Raw genomic sequence first — 17,507 nt, 5'->3', positions numbered from 1 at the left:
TGAGGCAGCTGCCGGGCCAGTGTTGGGGCACGGAATGTATGTAAAGCAGGAAAGGGAGGAGGTGGCCTGCCCCTGCCTTGGCGACAGGAGGAAGAAATGCAGACTGCGACGCAGCCTTGGGCGTGTGTTCTGGTTCAGGTTCCCACAGCTTGGCGAGCCATAGTGCACTTGACATTGGTAGATCAGTTTCCTGAAAATTGGGAACTTTAATAATTACCAAAACTCATAACTGAAAACCTTTGCATTCTATTTATCAAAAAATAAAGACCCACCTCTAAAAGTCCATCGTATACATTTGTGAAGAACTAAGGGTATGTTTCTGATCTCACCATGTGGGAATTCTGGAGACTCAGAGACCTTGATTCCAATCAAGGCCCTGCTCTGGACAGCTCTCTGAGCAAACGCTACTTAGTAACCTTCGAGCACCCATTTCCCCGTCAATGAAGTGGGGAGAGTCGTACCAAATTGGTAGTGGTCATATGGAGTGCAGAGAATGGGGTTTGTGAGGGCTTAACCTAGTGCCAGCCCACACGTAAACTCAGGAGATGAAGCATGTCTTACAGGTCAAGTCATGACAATGTTTTCATTTTCATCTAAAGGTGAATCGGGTCTAGGAAAATCGACTCTCATAAACAGCCTGTTCCTGACCGACCTCTACCCAGAAAGAATCATACCTGGAGCCGCAGGTACAGAAGCCCCCACAGGACTGTTAAGTGTCGTGCTACATGAGAGCTGCTGAGAGCACATAATTGGTGTTTTTGCCTCAGCTTGAAACACAAGGACAAGCGTTCTTTCGGTCGGGAAAGGTGCTGACCTGCAGCCCTTGAGTCTTGGTTGTAGACTCGGCATCTGTCCACAGGTCCATCGTCTCCGAGTTTGTTTTCCTTTATGGTAAAGTAGAAGGAATAGCTTCTGCCTGTATTCTGTGTTTGACGGGAGGGCTGGGGGATGGTGTTTCCTCAGGTGAGAGTTCTGTAAGTGGCTGACTGCCACGGGTGTGGGTATCTGCCTGCGCCTGCTGTGTGAGCAAAGGTCATAATTTTCAGTGTTGGCATTTTAACTTTTCCGAGCTGCCATTTCGTCTTCACTTCCAGGTCTCCCTTGCCAACTCGGGGGTTATTTTTACACAGTTCTTGTGTTAGCTCGGAAAACCTTCCTCTAGGAAAGGTAATGAGGTTCGTTTGTATCTTAATAAGAAGGTAACAGGTCGTTTCTCCTCTTGTGAACTGGGTCGGTTTTTAGGTACGTTCTCTCATTAAGTTTGTTTCTTTTTTTAGAGAAAATTGAAAGAACTGTCCAGATCGAGGCTTCGACCGTGGAGATTGAAGAGCGAGGGGTCAAGCTGCGCCTGACAGTGGTGGACACACCCGGCTACGGGGACGCCATCAACTGCAGGGATTGGTATGCTCCTCGGGGACACGGGGTCCTGGAAGTGCTATGGTTACTCTAACGTATTCAGGTTTCATAGCATTAATGAGTGATGACTAGGCTTGAGGTAGCTGTGTATAATAATACGGTGAAACAGTTGACGAGTGTGCTGATTGTAACATTTGAAGTGAGGAATTTCAGAGAGAAGGAGTATTTTTTCTGGAAGAGCCAACCATCCATCAAATGCTAGTGTAAACGAAACCCCTTGATCTGAATCAACCCTGGCCAGCGGGGAAGACTGTGGTCTAGCCCTTTCCCTTAGAGACTCGGTCCTTGACATCGTGAGCAAAACTAAGGAAAGCTACGAGCAGAAGAGCAGTCTGTCCCTGCGCTGCGCAGAGAGCACCACGTTCATGGCAGAAACTGCAATTTCTTACGTCATCAATGGACAGCATCAACCTGCCAGCGTCTGATGAGGGAAGGGAAGGAAGGGGAAGGGTCTCCCGTCTCCTCTCTTTGGGACTCGCTCCCTTCTCTCCCTGCTCTTGGGTTCACACTTTCACACGCCTGTCCCCGCCGTGTGTTCTGCTGCTGCCCCTCTGCCCTCTGCACAGTTACAGTCCTTGCGACAGCTGGCGGCCCTCTGTCCACTCAGTCACCTCAGGTGCTTTCATTCACTTTGTGTGTTTGTTTTAAATGTTTATTGAGAGAGAGGGTGCGCATACATGCACACCGGTAGGGGAGGGGCAGAGAGAAAGGGAGAGCGAGAATCCCAAGCAGGCTCCTCGATGTCAGCACAGAGCCCGACACGGGGTTCGATCTCATGAACTATGAGGTCGTGACCTGAGCCAAGATCAGGAGTTGGACTCCCGGGGTGCCTAGGTAGTTCAGTCTGTTAGATGTCCAGTTCTTGATTTCGGCTCGGGCCAGACTCTCAATGGAGCCTGCTTGGGATTCTCTCTCTCCTCTCTTTGCCACTCCCCACCTCCCATTGGGGTGTGCGTGTGTGCTTTCTCTCTCTCTCAAAATAAATAAACATGGAAAAAAAAAAAAAAAACGGATGCTTCACTGAGCCACCCAGGCACCCACCTCGGGTGCTTTTACTTACTCCCTTTGGGCCTTCAAGCCCCCTGTGGTTGGGGGAGATTACGCTTGGCGCACTTTCCAAAAACATCCATCTTGCCAAACATAGGAGTCAGTTTTCCGTCCCCATCTTGTAAGTGATTGTCAAATTGTATTTGGTGTGGAGGCAGGGGACAGAAAAAGCCTGCGTCCTTGAAGTTTGGGACTGCCTGCCTTTGGAATCCGATAGTCAGTATTTGTGTTTCTCACAGTTTTAAGACCATCATCGCCTACATTGATGAGCAGTTCGAACGGTACCTGCATGACGAGAGCGGCTTGAACAGGCGGCACATCGTGGACAACAGGGTGCACTGCTGCTTTTACTTCATCTCCCCTTTCGGCCACGGGTATGTGGGCCACTGGCCGCAGAAGCCAAGTGTGCTAGAGTCTCGTCTTTACTCTGTGGGCTGATCGTTGCCCCCAGTTGCACATTTTAATACAAGAATTGAGATAATTTTGAGAGAACAAAAATGTGTGATCTCCCTGCTCTTCCCCTAAATTCGTGGCACTGTCTCACTCCCCGCAGACTGAAGCCCTTAGATGTTGCATTTATGAAGGCGATACACAACAAGGTGAACATTGTGCCTGTCATTGCCAAAGCCGACACCCTCACACTGAAGGAGCGGGAGCGCTTGAAGAAAAGGGTGAGTGTATTTTACTCAGGGTAGCTGAAGGCCAGGTGCCTCGGAGAGAGAGTGGAGGGGTGTCCTGAGATGTGGGGGAACAGGTAGGGAGGCTGGTGGTTTTTTGAAAAACACCTAACAGTTGTAGATTTTTAGGATTTTGACAAAGATGTCAAGTTCTTATTCTTTGTAATTCACCTTAGATGAAAATACTGTCCATGAGTAGAAGGGACACCATGTGTTATGAGAGTGGAATGAGTATGGAAGTGTGATCATCTCTGTGAAGTTTTGTTATTTTATCTAAACATTTTATTGCAGCCAATTCATTTAGGAATGTATTTCAGTTGTAATCGTTTGGTACCATAAACGTTTCAAGGGCTTGTGTTTTGGCCATTTAGAGGTTGCCTTGCACTTGTCCATCTTCCAGCCTGTGTGACTCTCACCGCCCAGCAGCCCTATGCCGGTCATTGGTCTCTGGTGTGTCTTTGTTGATTCTTTCGTATATATTTTTTAATTACTTGTCTTTTTTATTCAAATGCTCATTAAGAAAGTCCAAGTTTACGAGCGCCCGGGTGGCTTGGTTAAGCCTCCAACTTTAGCTCAGGTCGTGATCTCACTGTTCATGGGTTCGAGCCCCAAGATGGGCCCTGTGCTGACGGCTCTGAGCCTGCAGCCTGCTTCAGATTCTGTCTCCCTCTCTCTGCCCCTCCCACCTTGTGCTCCATCTCTCTCTTTCTCTCTCTGAAAAATACACATTAAAAAAAGTTTTAATTGCTAAAAGAAAGTCCAAGTTCATATGCTAAATTCTATAAATAAAAGTTCTCTGAATTATCCATAAAAGCAGTTGTTGTTTACAGTGACATACCTATTTTTCCAGAACATAGTTTACCTATGTTTTTGTTTTTACAGAATGGGATCATCGCGTACATATTATTCTGCTGTTTTCACTTTCTAAGAATACCCAGCACACACAGAAAACACTCCCCCGCATCCTTACTCAGCTTAGAGCAACACACACACACACACTCTCACACACTCAGGAGCATTCCCGGCACAAACTCTCTCTTCAGTGTGTTTCTTGGCTTCCCACCCCCACCCCTCTATTCCTGGCGTCAGGGATCTTTGCTTAGCTCACTTGTGTGTTTCAAAAGTTTAGAACAGTACCTGGCACATTGTAGGCACCTGTCTGTCTTCTGACAATTGTAGAAGTCAGATACATTCTTGGAAAGGAAATCGATTGGCTTTTAAAGTTACAAAAGATAGCTGAATTTCCCTCAAAACAAATGTGTAAGGACTCACATTCTCAAAGCAGCATGTGCGCATGCTCCACCCCTGCCAGAACTGTCCTAGATCCGGCACCAGGTTTTCTAAAGTGTCTCCCATCTCAGAAATGGGAAGCGGTGTCTAGTTTCCGCGAGTGTTTTCCACAAGTGTCTGGTTCCTATGCGAGTGAGTATGTATCCTGGTGCCTGATGCCTGTTAGTGTGCTCTCTGAGGTTTTTAGAGCCTGTGTTGCGTTTTTATTGCCTTTTTATTAATTAACGGATATTCTTGTGTTTTTGGACCTAGTCTGATTTTTGTGTTTTCACATTTTTCTTGATGTTTTCTGTCATGGCAGAATTCTTCAATTGTATGGACTATGTCAACCTTTTCCTTTGTCGTCTCAGTGCCTGCCAGCCTTTTAGGAAATATCCAGGCCTTTGGAAGAGCCCCTGAAAGCTTAGGCATGCTTTTGCTTGACAGTATGTGTTTTAGTAATGCCCACTTAAGGAAACGCCACCTTTTATGATAGGCATGTTACATTGGATTTCAGAGAGGTGGGGGAACCAGGGTCAGGGTTAGAATGTTTTGTACACCCATCTCTAATCCTGGGCCCAGAACTCTTAGGGCTTGATTTCCAAGTCTGAAATGAATTGAAATCCTTTTTTGCTCTTTTCTGTTTCATCTTGGGCCTTTGTAATCCCTTCTCTTTATCTGGTTTCTTCCCTGTGCCTCCTGCTGTACTCCCGCTCCCTCATCTAAAAAGAGCCTCTGGCAGATCTGCTTTAGTCCTACCCTTCCTTCGTCTCTAACTGGCTCCACTTCATCCAGCAGCAGGTCTCCTGTCTAGGGTCTGGCTGCAGACCCTCCACCAGCCTCGGGCCTCCCCAGTGGGTTGGCCGCGCTCTCGGGAGACTGGGTCTTTCTGCCTGCTTTGCCACCTATCTTCCAAGCCACGAATGTCAGCATTGCTTAGTATAGTTTAGATCGTGTCATCTCCTGTGGCTTTTGCTTTTCCTTTCAGAGAATCTTTTTCACGTGAACTATGTGTGTAAACAGGAGATAGCCGCGCCACCCCCCCCCACCCCCCCACCACCCCCCCCCCACCCCCGCCATCCCGGTCCTGAGCTGGTTACCCAGCTTCCCTGGCTCCACCTGCACCCCCATCTTTGGTGTGGCTGCCTTTGATTCATCACTTTCTTCCTCTTTTCCGGTTGGAAATCGCCCATTTACTGCATTTTGTCAACTCGGTTCTCGTCCTTGTCTCGTAAGCCTTGTCCTGATGGGGCAGCAGGGATGGATGATGGGCAGGGAAGAGGAACAGATGGAGGAGGTTCTTGCTCACTGCTGGGCTTCTCCCACCAGTGAGATGGTTCCTCTGCTTCCTCTAGGAGGGAGGGCTCTGAAAGCACAGATGGTCCAGTTGGAAGGGGAAGGATGTTGGGAGGAGGGAGAAAGACCTCTTTGCGAGTCCTGAATTAGTGCAGACAACGCGTTAAGTCCCACAATCTTTGATCCTTTCATCGTAAAGGCCCCAGAGTTCCCGTTAAGAACCCCCAATGCCAGAGCAGGGTTCAAAGCAGGGGTATTTCTGCCCACTCGGCGGAGGCGAAGCTCCAGCCTGCCCGTATCTGCTGGCGCTCCCTGCACAGAAGGCGCTTGGGGGCTGGGCGCGGGCTAGCCAGCGGGTGCGCAGCTGCTTCCTTCATCTCCAGCCCAGGTTTTCGTGCCCTCTGGGCCACTCTCCCGCTTGCTCAGTTGGTCTGAGTGTGTGGTTCTATGGCTGCCACTTTTTGCCTCTTGAACAAAACCCAGAACCCAGCTTGGCTTCCGGGGAACTCTCCGCTTGGTAACTCCAGTTATTCTTCTGTCTTCCCCAACCTGGAAGCTGACTTCCTGGCCACCCTGGGTTTCGTGGTCCCTAGAGGCCCTCCCTCCCTCCAGCCCTCACACCTGCCGACTCCTCGGGCAATGCTTGTGGCTCTTCTGGGGCCTGCGGCGTCTGGGTGTGCCACTCCCTGGGTACGTGTCATTCCTGAAGCTGGTGGTAGTGTGTTTCCTGTTAGCTGCCGTGCCGGAGTGATTGTCTGCCTGCTGCTCTGTGCCCTGAAAGCAGCGGCACGCTGTTATTGTCATCCTGGGCAGAGGGGGTCCCCTCAACATGCAAGCACGGGGCCTTTCTTAACAGGAAATCACTTGGCAGTCAGTGATCAGCTTGATTCTGTGTTGGCATTTGGATAGTTCTGTTTATTGGGGGGGGTTATTTGGTTTGGTTGGTTGGTTTTTTTGAGAGAGAGGAGAGAACATGAGCAGGGGAAGGGCAAGAGTGGGAGAGAGACTCCCAAGCGGGTTCCGTGCTGTCAGCACAGAGCCCAATGTGGGGCTCAATCCCACGAACCAGGATCATAACCTGAGCTGAAATCCACACTTAACCAACTAAGCCCCCCAGGTGCCCCAGGCAGCCTTGTCTTTAATATGAGTTGTTTGGTAAAATTGCTCCTGTCTTTGTCATTTTTCCAGATTCTGGATGAAATCGAGGAACATAATATCAAAATCTATCACTTACCCGATGCAGAATCCGATGAAGATGAGGATTTTAAAGAGCAGACTAGACTTCTCAAGGTAAGAACACCTCTCCAGGTGCCCAACACGAGTCGCTCCTGCTCTGTCATGAGCACCCTGGAAGGAGTTGGCAAAGGGCCGTATCCAGGATGGCTGACCTCTGAGAGACTCATAGTGTTTTGCATTAAATATATTTTGATACAGCTGCCACCTGAGGTTTAGAAATCTTATTGCGGGTTTAATATGTTTCCATCGAATTTGTCCCGTGTGGAACACACCTGTCCTTCTGAGTGAGCTGTCCTACACCATTAGCTGTCCGAGGAGATCTTGCAGTAAGCCGCAGCGTGCTCCGTCTGTGCCCGTGTTCGTGTGCTCACGGCGAGAATTGGGCTTCCCGGCGGGGCCCCGGTCTACCTCGTGCGTCTCTCTCCAGGCCAGTATCCCATTCTCCGTGGTCGGGTCCAATCAGTTGATCGAAGCCAAGGGCAAGAAGGTCAGAGGCCGTCTCTACCCGTGGGGCGTTGTGGAGGTGGAGAACCCGGAGCACAATGACTTTCTGAAGCTGCGGACGATGCTCATGTAAGACACCCGTGCACTTCCGTTGGCAGCGCCTATAGCGGGAAGCAGAGCTTTTTGACCACAGGGTGTGCGTGTGGCCTCGCAGACAGCTGCCGGCGCCACGGGTATTAGGCGGTGGGGCCGCCGCACCTGTTATGGAAGGCCCTCACCGGGAGCTCTCTGTGGTTCTACAGAACCAGCCTCTCCCACTCGAGGCCTGTGGCTTAGCACCCTCTCCTTTCTCATCAGCCCGCTCTCTTGACGCTGAAAGCAGACTGGTCCTAAACTGCGGCCTGGCCACGCCCGAACACCTGCTCTGGGCACAAAGGCTCAGGTGCTGCGGGATGGCAGGCAGCCTCCCTTCCCGCCCTGGGGCCACCGGGAGGGTCCTCAGTGCACTCTCAGCACCTCCCACAGGCCCGGCTACAGCAGCACACGTTTTCCCTCTGAGAAGGAGAGTTCGCATTTAGTGACATACACGCACATGCTATTGCTCTTGAATCAGGCTGAAAGGAAGAGTGTTCCTAAAATCTAGAATCTCTTTGATTAGAAGAATTCAAAGAACAGATGAGGTACATCTTGAGTAACTAAAAATTGACATACGTGCTCATCGACGTGTGTCTTGGTTGAGCAATTTTTAATAAACAGAAAAAGCACCAAAACTAGAATTAGAACGACGCCACAAGCTTTCTCAGGCGTCATTTAGGTCACTCGGGATGGGTCCTTGTGGTCATGCTGCTGTTTGCTGGCAGCTTCCTGCGTGCTTCTTAGAGTGACGGAGAGCCCGCCACCCTCTGCTGTCACTGGTCCCGTTCTCTAGACTCTAAGCAGCAGACAAGAATGCCTCATTGTCACTCGTTCCTGGCAGTTTATGTATTTGAAAGAGCCGAGCCAAAAAAACGATGAGTGTTTTCTGAGATGAGTAGAAGATGCAAAGTGCTATCTCTAGTTTTTCTAAAATATTAATACTTTGTTTTATGGTCTTGCTGAGAGCTTACACTGACCAACTCTTTTAAGCTTGAGAAGTCAGGAATAGTCGAAAGAGAGAGAACAAAAAGTACGTTGTGTTTCAGACATCGTTTACCTAAAAGGGTCTGCTGAAACCTCTGCCTCTGTGCACCGGTGACAGTCTCATGCAGAGGTGGGCAGTGCCTGGGGGAGGCATCCCACGGAAGGGCCTCTGTACCTGACCCTGTGCTGTGTGCTTGTGCGCCCTTGCTCGTGGTAGGGAGGAGAGAGAGGCCTCTGTAGCTTCCTTCCTGTGTCCAAAGCTCCAGCAACTTCACGTACGATTTAGAAGTAGCAAGTGGGGTTTTAGTTTCTCCGTGCAGATGGCTCCGCACTCAGCCGGCCTTGCTGTGCCCTTTTCTCCTCCAGCACCCACATGCAGGATCTCCAGGAGGTGACCCAGGACCTGCATTATGAAAACTTCCGTTCCGAGAGGCTCAAAAGAGGTGGCAGGTTGTTACCCCCAATTTACACTGTCCTCCTGCCCACACTGCGTCACAGAGTCCCACTGGCCCCCCTTCCACCTGTCCTACTCTGTCTTCCTGACTCTAAGCAACATGATTTGGTTTCCTACTCAGAAGCTCTTTCCAGGTACTTGTTGCTCATGTCACTGTGTCGTGCTTTGTTTAATCTGTCCAAGGTAGCTTTCATCATCTACACGCAAAGAACAGCTTTAGGTGGAAAGGCCAGCGACTGGTCTCTAGAACGTCACTCTGTCAGTGAGGACAGACTTCACGTGATGTTACGAAGCACAGCTCCCCGGGTGGGGTGAGCAGCAGCCCGGCTCCTCAGTGACACAGGCGGCTGCCCTCACCTCTCCTGTTTCACCATCGGAGTGGGTTTTTACTCAAGGTCTGTGTGTTGTGACCTGATTCGTGTCTGGTCACATCACATCTCTGCCCAGTTTAGCTATCAAGGTAGTGACCTTCATCACTTACAAAAAGAGTTTTCTGCACGGTAGTTGCTCCCACATACCTGATCCACAGGAGCACGTTCCAGTGCCCCCAGCAGATGCCTGGCCGCGGATGGTGCCAAGTATTCCGCCCATGCACCTGTTTCCTGTATGTACGTGTCTGCGATAAAGTTTAATCTATAAATCGGATGCAGTGAGGGAGTAACAACAACAGTAATACGGTGCCACAGTTACAGCCACGTACTCTAATCAGAGTACACGAACGAGCTTCCTGCCCTGCTCTCACCGCGCCCCTTGTGATGCTGTGAGATGCTAGGATGCCCATGTGATGGATGAGGTGAGGTGGGGGGAATACCTGGACGGCGTGTCGGAGCCCTGGGCCGCTGCTGACCTGACGCTTGAGAGGGTCGCCTGCCTTCGGATGACAGCTGACCACGGTCCACTGAAACCTCAGATAAGGGGGAGGCTGCCGTGTTGTAGTTTATTTTAAAGTACTCACATTCTTGACATCTGGTGGGTTTGTGTGTGTATACAGGGTATATGTTAAGGTCTGCTTTACCATGTTATTTGTTTGGGGACCAGACATTAATTAAGATGGGTTTTAGAAGCCACAAGAACATCCCACTGTGAGTGAGCCAGGCATGAGTTCACGAAGAGCTATGTCCTCATCGCTCAGAGGGCCTCCCTCACCGGCATCTTCTGTGTGTGTGCGCAGGCCCTGCTCCCTCCCTTTTTCAAGTGAACTTGTTATGGTCTATGTCCGTAAAGAGCTTACCTTAAAAAAGAGTATTCTCCTGATAATGTCTCATATTCCTCGAGTAAGCAAAGACCAGAGTGTCCCAGCCCCGCTTGGAGTTAGGAAAGTTTCTTGAATTTACCATTTCACGATGTGCATTTTTCCAACGTTGTCTTCTTATCTGTTTATGTCGTTAATCAGAAAAAGAATGCATGTGGGTAATTGTAGATAGATAACATTTCTCAGAAACATAAAGTGAAATTTTACTTTGGACATTTGTCATCAGAAATAACCAGCTAAATTAGTTGCGATGTGATAAATTGTAATTTCGTTCAACTCTTAGAAAAGTGGACAATGAGGACATGAATAAAGACCAGATCCTGCTGGAGAAGGAAGCTGAGGTAAGTAGAAAAGGGTTCCTGTTAAGTCTAAAGGCCTGTAGCGTGCATCCGTACGTCATTACAGTTTTCTTTCCTTACTCTCTTAAGGGATACTTCATAGGTCACTAATTTATTTTATTACATGTACATCGGTATGTGTTGTAGACTAGTGCTTTACATGTGTTACCGTCTGATCTCCAGTAGCAATTTAGTGGGAAAAATTGGGGAATAGTGCGAATTTAGTGACTTTAGTTACTAAGGCTTAGCAAATTTGATAATTTAGTAATATTCAAAATTTAGTCGCTTTCCTATACCTGGACAATAACCAGTTGAAAAATATAATGAAAGAAACTGCCGTTTACAACCATTAACAAAAACTTAAGAAGAAATACGTAGGACTCATACAGAAAAGAAACTAGAAAACTCTACCGAAAACAGTTTTCAAAGTGTAAATGGACACATCACTTTAGGTAGGACGCTCAGTGCACACAGATCACAGTGCTCTCTAAACTGAACTCCATTCCAGCAGAACGGTGGGGTTTGCGAAATTCTTCTGGGGGAAGCTTGCTGACATAGTTGTGATGTTTGATCTGAAGACTGAGCACAGGAGGGTCAGGGAGACTAACCCAGGAGGGCTGGCTCCACTGCTCCTGGAAATCCAGAGTGGGGCACAGGCTTGACGGGCTGATGACATTCACAGCTGGAAATAGGTCCAAAGTTTAAACAAGTGTCTGTGGTAAAGGTGGATTCTGTTAGGGCGGTGGAATTCAAGCATATCCAGGAAATCCTCAAACAGGCAGGCCTTTTCGAAACAAAAATTAAACTCACTTCTTTGGTCCTAAATTAATTCAGTATGGATTAAAATACTTAAATGTTCAAAACATGACTACAAAGTTACCTGAAGAAAATTTAGGTAGATACTTTCTAAACCAGTGGAGACCGTAATGATGAAATTTGATGAGGGTGGCAGGGAAGGCCCACTCAGCACTGGAACAGCTAGGGCCTTGCTGCCTTCCAGAAGAGCCCAGTCCTACTCCCCACCCTGAAGTGGCAGCCTCTTTCCCACCCTCTAGGTTAAAGATTATCTCCTGTTGCCTTTACTGAATTGTCGTGTTCATTGATCGTTTCTGTTTCTTGCTTGAATTGCATACTATCATTTGCTTGGTTTTCTATTGTTGTTGGTTCTTTTACTGATCTGTGGGAGTTCTTTGTAAATTCTCTATGATGTTTTGGGAAAGCATGGAGGTTGAAGTTTTAGGAATCACGAGAACACCTCTAAAGAATGTCCAGGGAGGACGGACCTGGAGAAGCAATAACCTGTCTGCCCCTCCTTGCCCACAGCTCCGCCGCATGCAGGAGATGATCGCCAGGATGCAGGCGCAGATGCAGCTGCAGCTGCAGGGCGGGGACGGCGACGGTGGGGCCCACGGGCACCACGTGTAAGGTAACAGGGAAGCCTAGAAGACGTGTGTGGTTCCAGACACCTCAACCTAAATGTAATGGCAGGCACCTCCTCCTTAAGTCTTACTAACGTTTTGCGCGTTGAAGCTCTGTCTTTAACTTTATTACCGACCTTAAAGGAGACCGTGTGGCCTCTAAAAGATGGAACCTTCTCCCCTGCCAATGTAGAAAAGATTTTCCATATTTTCTGAGCTGATAAACGTGATTAACGAAAATAAGTGAAATATTTTAAAATAAGCTTCGCTAGGGGGCCCTGGGTGGCTTAGTCAGTTGGGCATCCAGCTTCCGCTCAGGTCATGATCTCACAGTTCATGGGTCCAAGCTCCACGTCGGGCTCTGTACTGACAGCTCAGAGCCTGGAGCTGCTTTGCATACCGTGTCTCCCTCTCTCTCTCTGCACCTCCCCCACTCACACTCAGTCTCAAAAATAAATAAAACGTTAAAAAAATTTTTTTTAATAACCTTTACTAGTCATACTATCGGAAATTTATTGCGGTTGAAAACATCTCTTCGAAGAGAATTACAAAGTGTTATTAAAACAGTTTTTGCAAACCAAAGGTAAAGGTGACGTGAAAAGGTGAATTATCCCAGGTAGGCCAGGGGTTCCTTGATCCAGACTGCTGATCCCACCGAAGCCCTGCTCCGCCCCGTGGTAATCAGTGAATCTCGTAGATGTCTAGCCCGGTGTGCGCTCACCTCCCTGTTTGAAGGGAATCTGCAGACAGCAGGGACCCAGGACCAGGAAAGGGCAAATGTTCCCCTGTATTCTGTGGACAGGTGTCTGTGGAACTGCTGTCATCACCTCCCAGAGGAAGGAGGGAGAGGTTAAGTCAAATACAGGCCCGAGGAGGAAGCAGCTATGTGGGTTTCAGGCAGAGGCTCCATGGAAGAGAGATGCTTAGCGCTGGCACAGGTCTGGGGGTGCTGCAAGTAGAGTCCACTATAGGTGGGGCCTGATTGCAGAGGCAGGAGAGTGTTGATGACAAGAGGGAGATGATGTGGGGACATAAGTGAGCTGAAGCTTAACTGACACAGGGCAGGATTGATGAGACAGAAAGCGAGGAACCTGGAGGCTGGGAGGAGTCTACCCACTGTCAGGAGTCCACCGTGGCAGTCGCACACGTGATAGAGGAGGCCCTGCAGGCTCACCCTGGGAGCATTGGCCACCAAAACAAAGCCCTGCCTTTGCGGCTTGTGGGGCAAGGTTTCAGTTGTGAAGCAAACAGATACACCTGTTTGGTGTCCCCAGTTACTGGAACGGGAGTGTCCACATATCCCCACTTGGGGTTGAACGGCAGCCCAGAGTTGGTTGTCGACACCTCCCGGCAGCCACGAGGCCATGTGCTGAGTCTGCGCTGCACTGCCGTGGACACCGATCGCGTGCCAGGGTTTCCGGTGATTTGCCTGTGCGCCTCTCACTGGGGAGATGTCAGCACCGCCCAAGCTCGGGAGGCTGATTGTGCGTGAGCAGGTTTGGTGCCTGATGGGGAAGTGCTGGGGAATTAGCAGGAAACAGGACTTCTGATGGGGAGGGCTCATTTGAGGCAGGAGGGAGTGACCGATGTTTGCTCATTTTCTCTGATTTTCCTGCTTTTCTTTTAAAAACTTTAATTATGAAATCAGGAAAATTCTACTTTAGGTGTATGCAGCCACTTTATATTTTTGTATACTTTTCAGTTTGGTGGTAACTCCCAAGTTCCCAAGAGCCTCATCAATGCTGTTTTGATTTAGTTAACTCTGGTCACGTGAGCCAGCCTTCTGCTCAATTTGTGCCCTTTGTGATACAGAAAATAATGTTGATGATGATCCTAGCAGGAGCATTGCACTGCTTCCATCTAAACATGTTGTGTTTTGTTTTTCCAGAAAACACATTGCAAGGTGAAGAAAACATTCCGCATGAGTAATACAGCTGCGTGTTTCCGACAGATTATTGGAGGGGTGCCCGTCCACATTTTACAGTACCTGTGCCTGAGAATTTAATTTTTTTTTTTAAACTTTTGATGTTTTGTATGAAGTACTTTTAACATTTGTAATTTTGTTGCTATGTTATACTTCATATTTTGTGAGGTGAACCTTTCATTTTTATCTTTCTTCCACCTTAACTAACCACTAATGTTGGAACTGATTTCCGGGGTCAGTTAGAATGTGTAGTTAACATTGAATTTCTTTGGTTTGGCTGGCCTGACTAATGGTTGAGGAGCACTCTTGATTCATTTCTAGAACATTCAGATCGAGCCAGCAGTGTTCCTGGGTGGTGGCAACGTAGACCCAGCAAGTGATCTGGAAAGATGAGCTGGCCTGCAGTAGGGCATTTACAACACCTAAAACCAGTTTTGCTGCTGTAATTCGATACTGTTCATTCATCTGCACATTCACCTTTCTACCACTTGAAACAATAGAATTATCTAATGTGATATGTGCATACTCAGCTCCTTTAAAAACAGGCCATTAGGAGCAAATTTTAAGATTTCTCTGGATTCTGATGCTACATTTTTTAAACTGCATTGCAGAGAACCTGCCACAAGCCACGTTTTGTAGTGTTCTTCACTTGATACTGGTTTATACTCTGCTGTGGACAGAAGGTGTCCATGAACTCCAGTTTTCATGTTACAGTGATGACTCTTAACGCACACATAGCCAATAAACGATTTTTACTCAACATAAAAAGTTACTTTTTAAGGAAAATTAGTAAGTTGATACATTTAGAAACCAACTTTTTTATATTTTTGTACTGCACTTTAATGTGTTTTCTGTAACTGCAAGTAAGATCTGCCTGAGCAGTGGAAATCGGGGTCCTCTGGTGGGTAGGCCTCTGAACCCCCAGACCTGTCATGGGCCCTGAGGCTCATGGCCCCATGAAGTCTCAGTGCCTACCAGGTTTTCTTGATTTGGCTTTTCTTTTGTTTCCCTGAAGTTTTTTTAATGGTTTTCTGAAAGCCAAAGAGCAGACCATTTTTTTTTTTTAATGTGCAGACTGTTGTCCATTTTCAGCCACTGTCATTTCCATCGTTCTGTGTAATACCAATTTCCCCATGTACCGAGTAAGACTGAAAGACATTTCAGATGTGCACCACGATCTGACTGGTAGATGCCACCAGTCAGGTCCGTTTTCTGTGCTCTGTGGCCTTGGCCCTTCCATTCCCTCCTAGTGTGTCCCCCTGTCATGTGCTCCGAGGGGCACCGATGCTCCCGGCATGCTGTTTTCAACATTTATACTGACATTGGGAAAGCAGTTCCCAGAAAGAGAGGGTGGAAGGAGACCTGGAGGGAGCAGGTGCGGCTTCAGTGTTTTCATTTTGCTGTAACAGGGTAAGATGCAGAAATCACTTCCTCTGAGTAGGAGAAGAGTTTTTGTTTTGGCCAGACACAATATGGTGACATGGTCAAAATATATTCACTCCAAAGGTGTATTATGGAAAATAATCAGGTGTTCTCAACAACTTTGCCTTTTCACTGTCATTTAATGGTGAGTAGTCACAAGCTGTTAGGTTTAGGCACGTTGTACCGAGTTTTTACCAGGGGAAAGTGCTCTAAAGAGCGCGTCCGTGCAAGGCCAATTGTTTGGGTTATTTTGGCATGAACTACACTAGTAAAAGCTGTTTAAAGGGTGGAGCTGGGGGCACATGTGCAAGTGGTCAGTGCAAGCCCTGTGTCTGCTTGAGTAAGACTACTAGGGCCAGCTGCCATCCCATAAGGCTTCTGCGGGGGCAGGTGGGCCTACATTGTCTCCCCTCTAAATCCCCTTTTGTTGTGCTGCCCAATTCTAAATAAATACTTTCACTATAGATAATTGCTTTTACTAAGGGAATAGTCTTTACCTATAGAAGCGTATTTTGAAAACTTACTTTACATAGCAATTTTGTATCCATTGAAACTAACCTTTTATCAATAAAGCACTATTGTTTGGCTATGAAGTGAATAGTTATTTTTGGTTCTTTATGAAGGTGTAATGTCTTCTGGGAAAGGTTCAAAGCCCTACAAAACATCTGTGTACAAAATCAGGAAGAATTATTTGCACCAGTAATATCAGTACCTACCTTTTGTATTGGCGATCCCAGCCCGAGGGAAAGAGCCATAAAGACTAGGAAGGAAGGAATTATGGGTGACCTGCTCACCTACCTATAGTGAGTGTATGCTAAAAATCAGCACTATTATGGGGTGCCTGGGGGGCTCAGTCGGTTCAACATCCAACTTCATTTCAGGTCATGATCTCACGGTTCATGAGTTCAAGGCCCGCATCAGTTCAAGGCCTGAGTTCATGAGTTCAAGGCCTGGAGCCTGCTTCAGATTCTTGTGTCTCCCTCTCTTTCTGCCCCTCCGCCACTCGTGCTCTGTCTCTCTCTCTCTCTCTCTCTCTCTGTCTCTCTCAAAAATAAATAAACGTTAAAAAAAATAAAAGTCAGCACTATTAGGAGTCCAGTGGCGCCTGGACTAGATCTAGGAAATCATTTCTGTTCTAAATATCTCTGAGAAGAGACGGATAAGGAACACGCGGCCACTTACAGAGGAAACTCTGAACCTGAACTGCAGGCCTGATCTGGGTGGCTGGATGCTCTTTGCTGCCTCCACCACTGACCACCCAAGGACCTTTAGTGCTTCCTGAACCACCTGCACAGACCCCAGGGTAGAAGGTACACCATCTCCACTTCCTTCCCTCAGGTCAGCCTGTACCCTCCTGTTTGGCGCTAGTAGAGGCCCTGCAGCCTCCGGGGAGTCACCCATCCCTGGGACCAGGCTCTCTGCTCCCAGCCCCCACTTGCCCTGCGGCCAGTCCTGAGACCTGTGCCACCCTGGGGGCAGTGAGGACAGTTCTCTGGACTCCAATTTTGGTGCTGGGGGCCAGTTAGAGGAAAGGCCTCAAGGGAGTGGTGGGAGACCGTGGGGCCAGGAGGTGGAGGGGCCGCTCCCTACAGAGCTGTCTGGATGGCCTGCCAAGCTGGGTCTCTGCTGAGCCTCAGACCCTGAGGCTGCCCTGTGGGGAGCATCAGTTCCTTGAACCTCTAGGAAACCTGAGGGGTCTGGCTAAGCTCAGGAGGTGAAACACTGTGGGGGTGGGGGTCCCCTTGAGAACGAACCCAAGTTGATCCTACCTTTATCTCCCTGACCGCAGCCGGTGGCACTCCTGGTCTGCCCCAGGAGGGCGGGTGTCAGGACCTGGCGCTGAGGGCAAGTTGGGTAGGGCTTGAAGGATGCGTAGGAGTTCACTGAACCCCTAGAAGAAGGGGTGTGTGCACCTAGTGGTCGCGGGCCTGGGAGACCCAAGACGTACTGTCCCGTTTCCATTCCCGAGTGGTAGTCGCGAAGCTAAAGGGGGAACCACAAGGCTGAGAGGACGTGGGCCGCCTTCCCTTGCCCACCGCAGCACGTCACTGTTCGGCAGTCAGTGCCCTTAGGCCATGGTCCGGGTAGCCCCAGGAGGAATGCATCCGGGGGTAGGACAAGCAGGCGGGCTGGGCTGGAGCCGGGAGGAGAGGAGCCGCGCCCAGAACCGCCCCCGACCCGGCGAGCCGCCGGGG

The 17,507-nt window shown here is 48.7% G+C and overlaps 1 protein-coding gene across 5 annotated transcripts in view; it reads left to right on the top strand.

Annotated features, from left to right (window-relative positions):
• SEPTIN2 (septin 2) overlaps positions 1–15,897 on the top strand; it is a 35,085-nt gene extending 19,188 nt beyond the window's left edge. For 4 of the 5 annotated variants that reach the window (XM_019445302.2, XM_019445301.2, XM_019445300.2 and 1 more), the window contains 10 exons: positions 564–686; positions 1,278–1,401; positions 2,703–2,837; positions 3,017–3,134; positions 6,894–6,995; positions 7,369–7,514; positions 8,871–8,954; positions 10,494–10,551; positions 11,872–11,974; positions 13,855–15,897. In XM_019445302.2, coding sequence (XP_019300847.1) covers positions 564–686; positions 1,278–1,401; positions 2,703–2,837; positions 3,017–3,134; positions 6,894–6,995; positions 7,369–7,514; positions 8,871–8,954; positions 10,494–10,551; positions 11,872–11,973 — 992 coding nt within the window. In that variant the 3' untranslated portion in view covers position 11,974; positions 13,855–15,897. The remainder of the gene's footprint in view (positions 1–563; positions 687–1,277; positions 1,402–2,702; positions 2,838–3,016; positions 3,135–6,893; positions 6,996–7,368; positions 7,515–8,870; positions 8,955–10,493; positions 10,552–11,871; positions 11,975–13,854) is intronic. The other variant, XM_019445303.2, reaches the window with a different exon arrangement.
• The last annotated feature ends 1,610 nt before the right edge of the window (positions 15,898–17,507 follow it).

This window comes from Panthera pardus, unplaced genomic scaffold, assembly GCF_024362965.1.
Source record: "Panthera pardus isolate Hobbes unplaced genomic scaffold, ASM2436296v1 HiC_scaffold_10, whole genome shotgun sequence".
Taxonomy (NCBI): domain Eukaryota; kingdom Metazoa; phylum Chordata; class Mammalia; order Carnivora; family Felidae; genus Panthera; species Panthera pardus.
The sequence above is the reverse complement of the archived record's forward strand: the minus strand, read 5'-3'. Positions and strand labels throughout refer to the sequence as shown.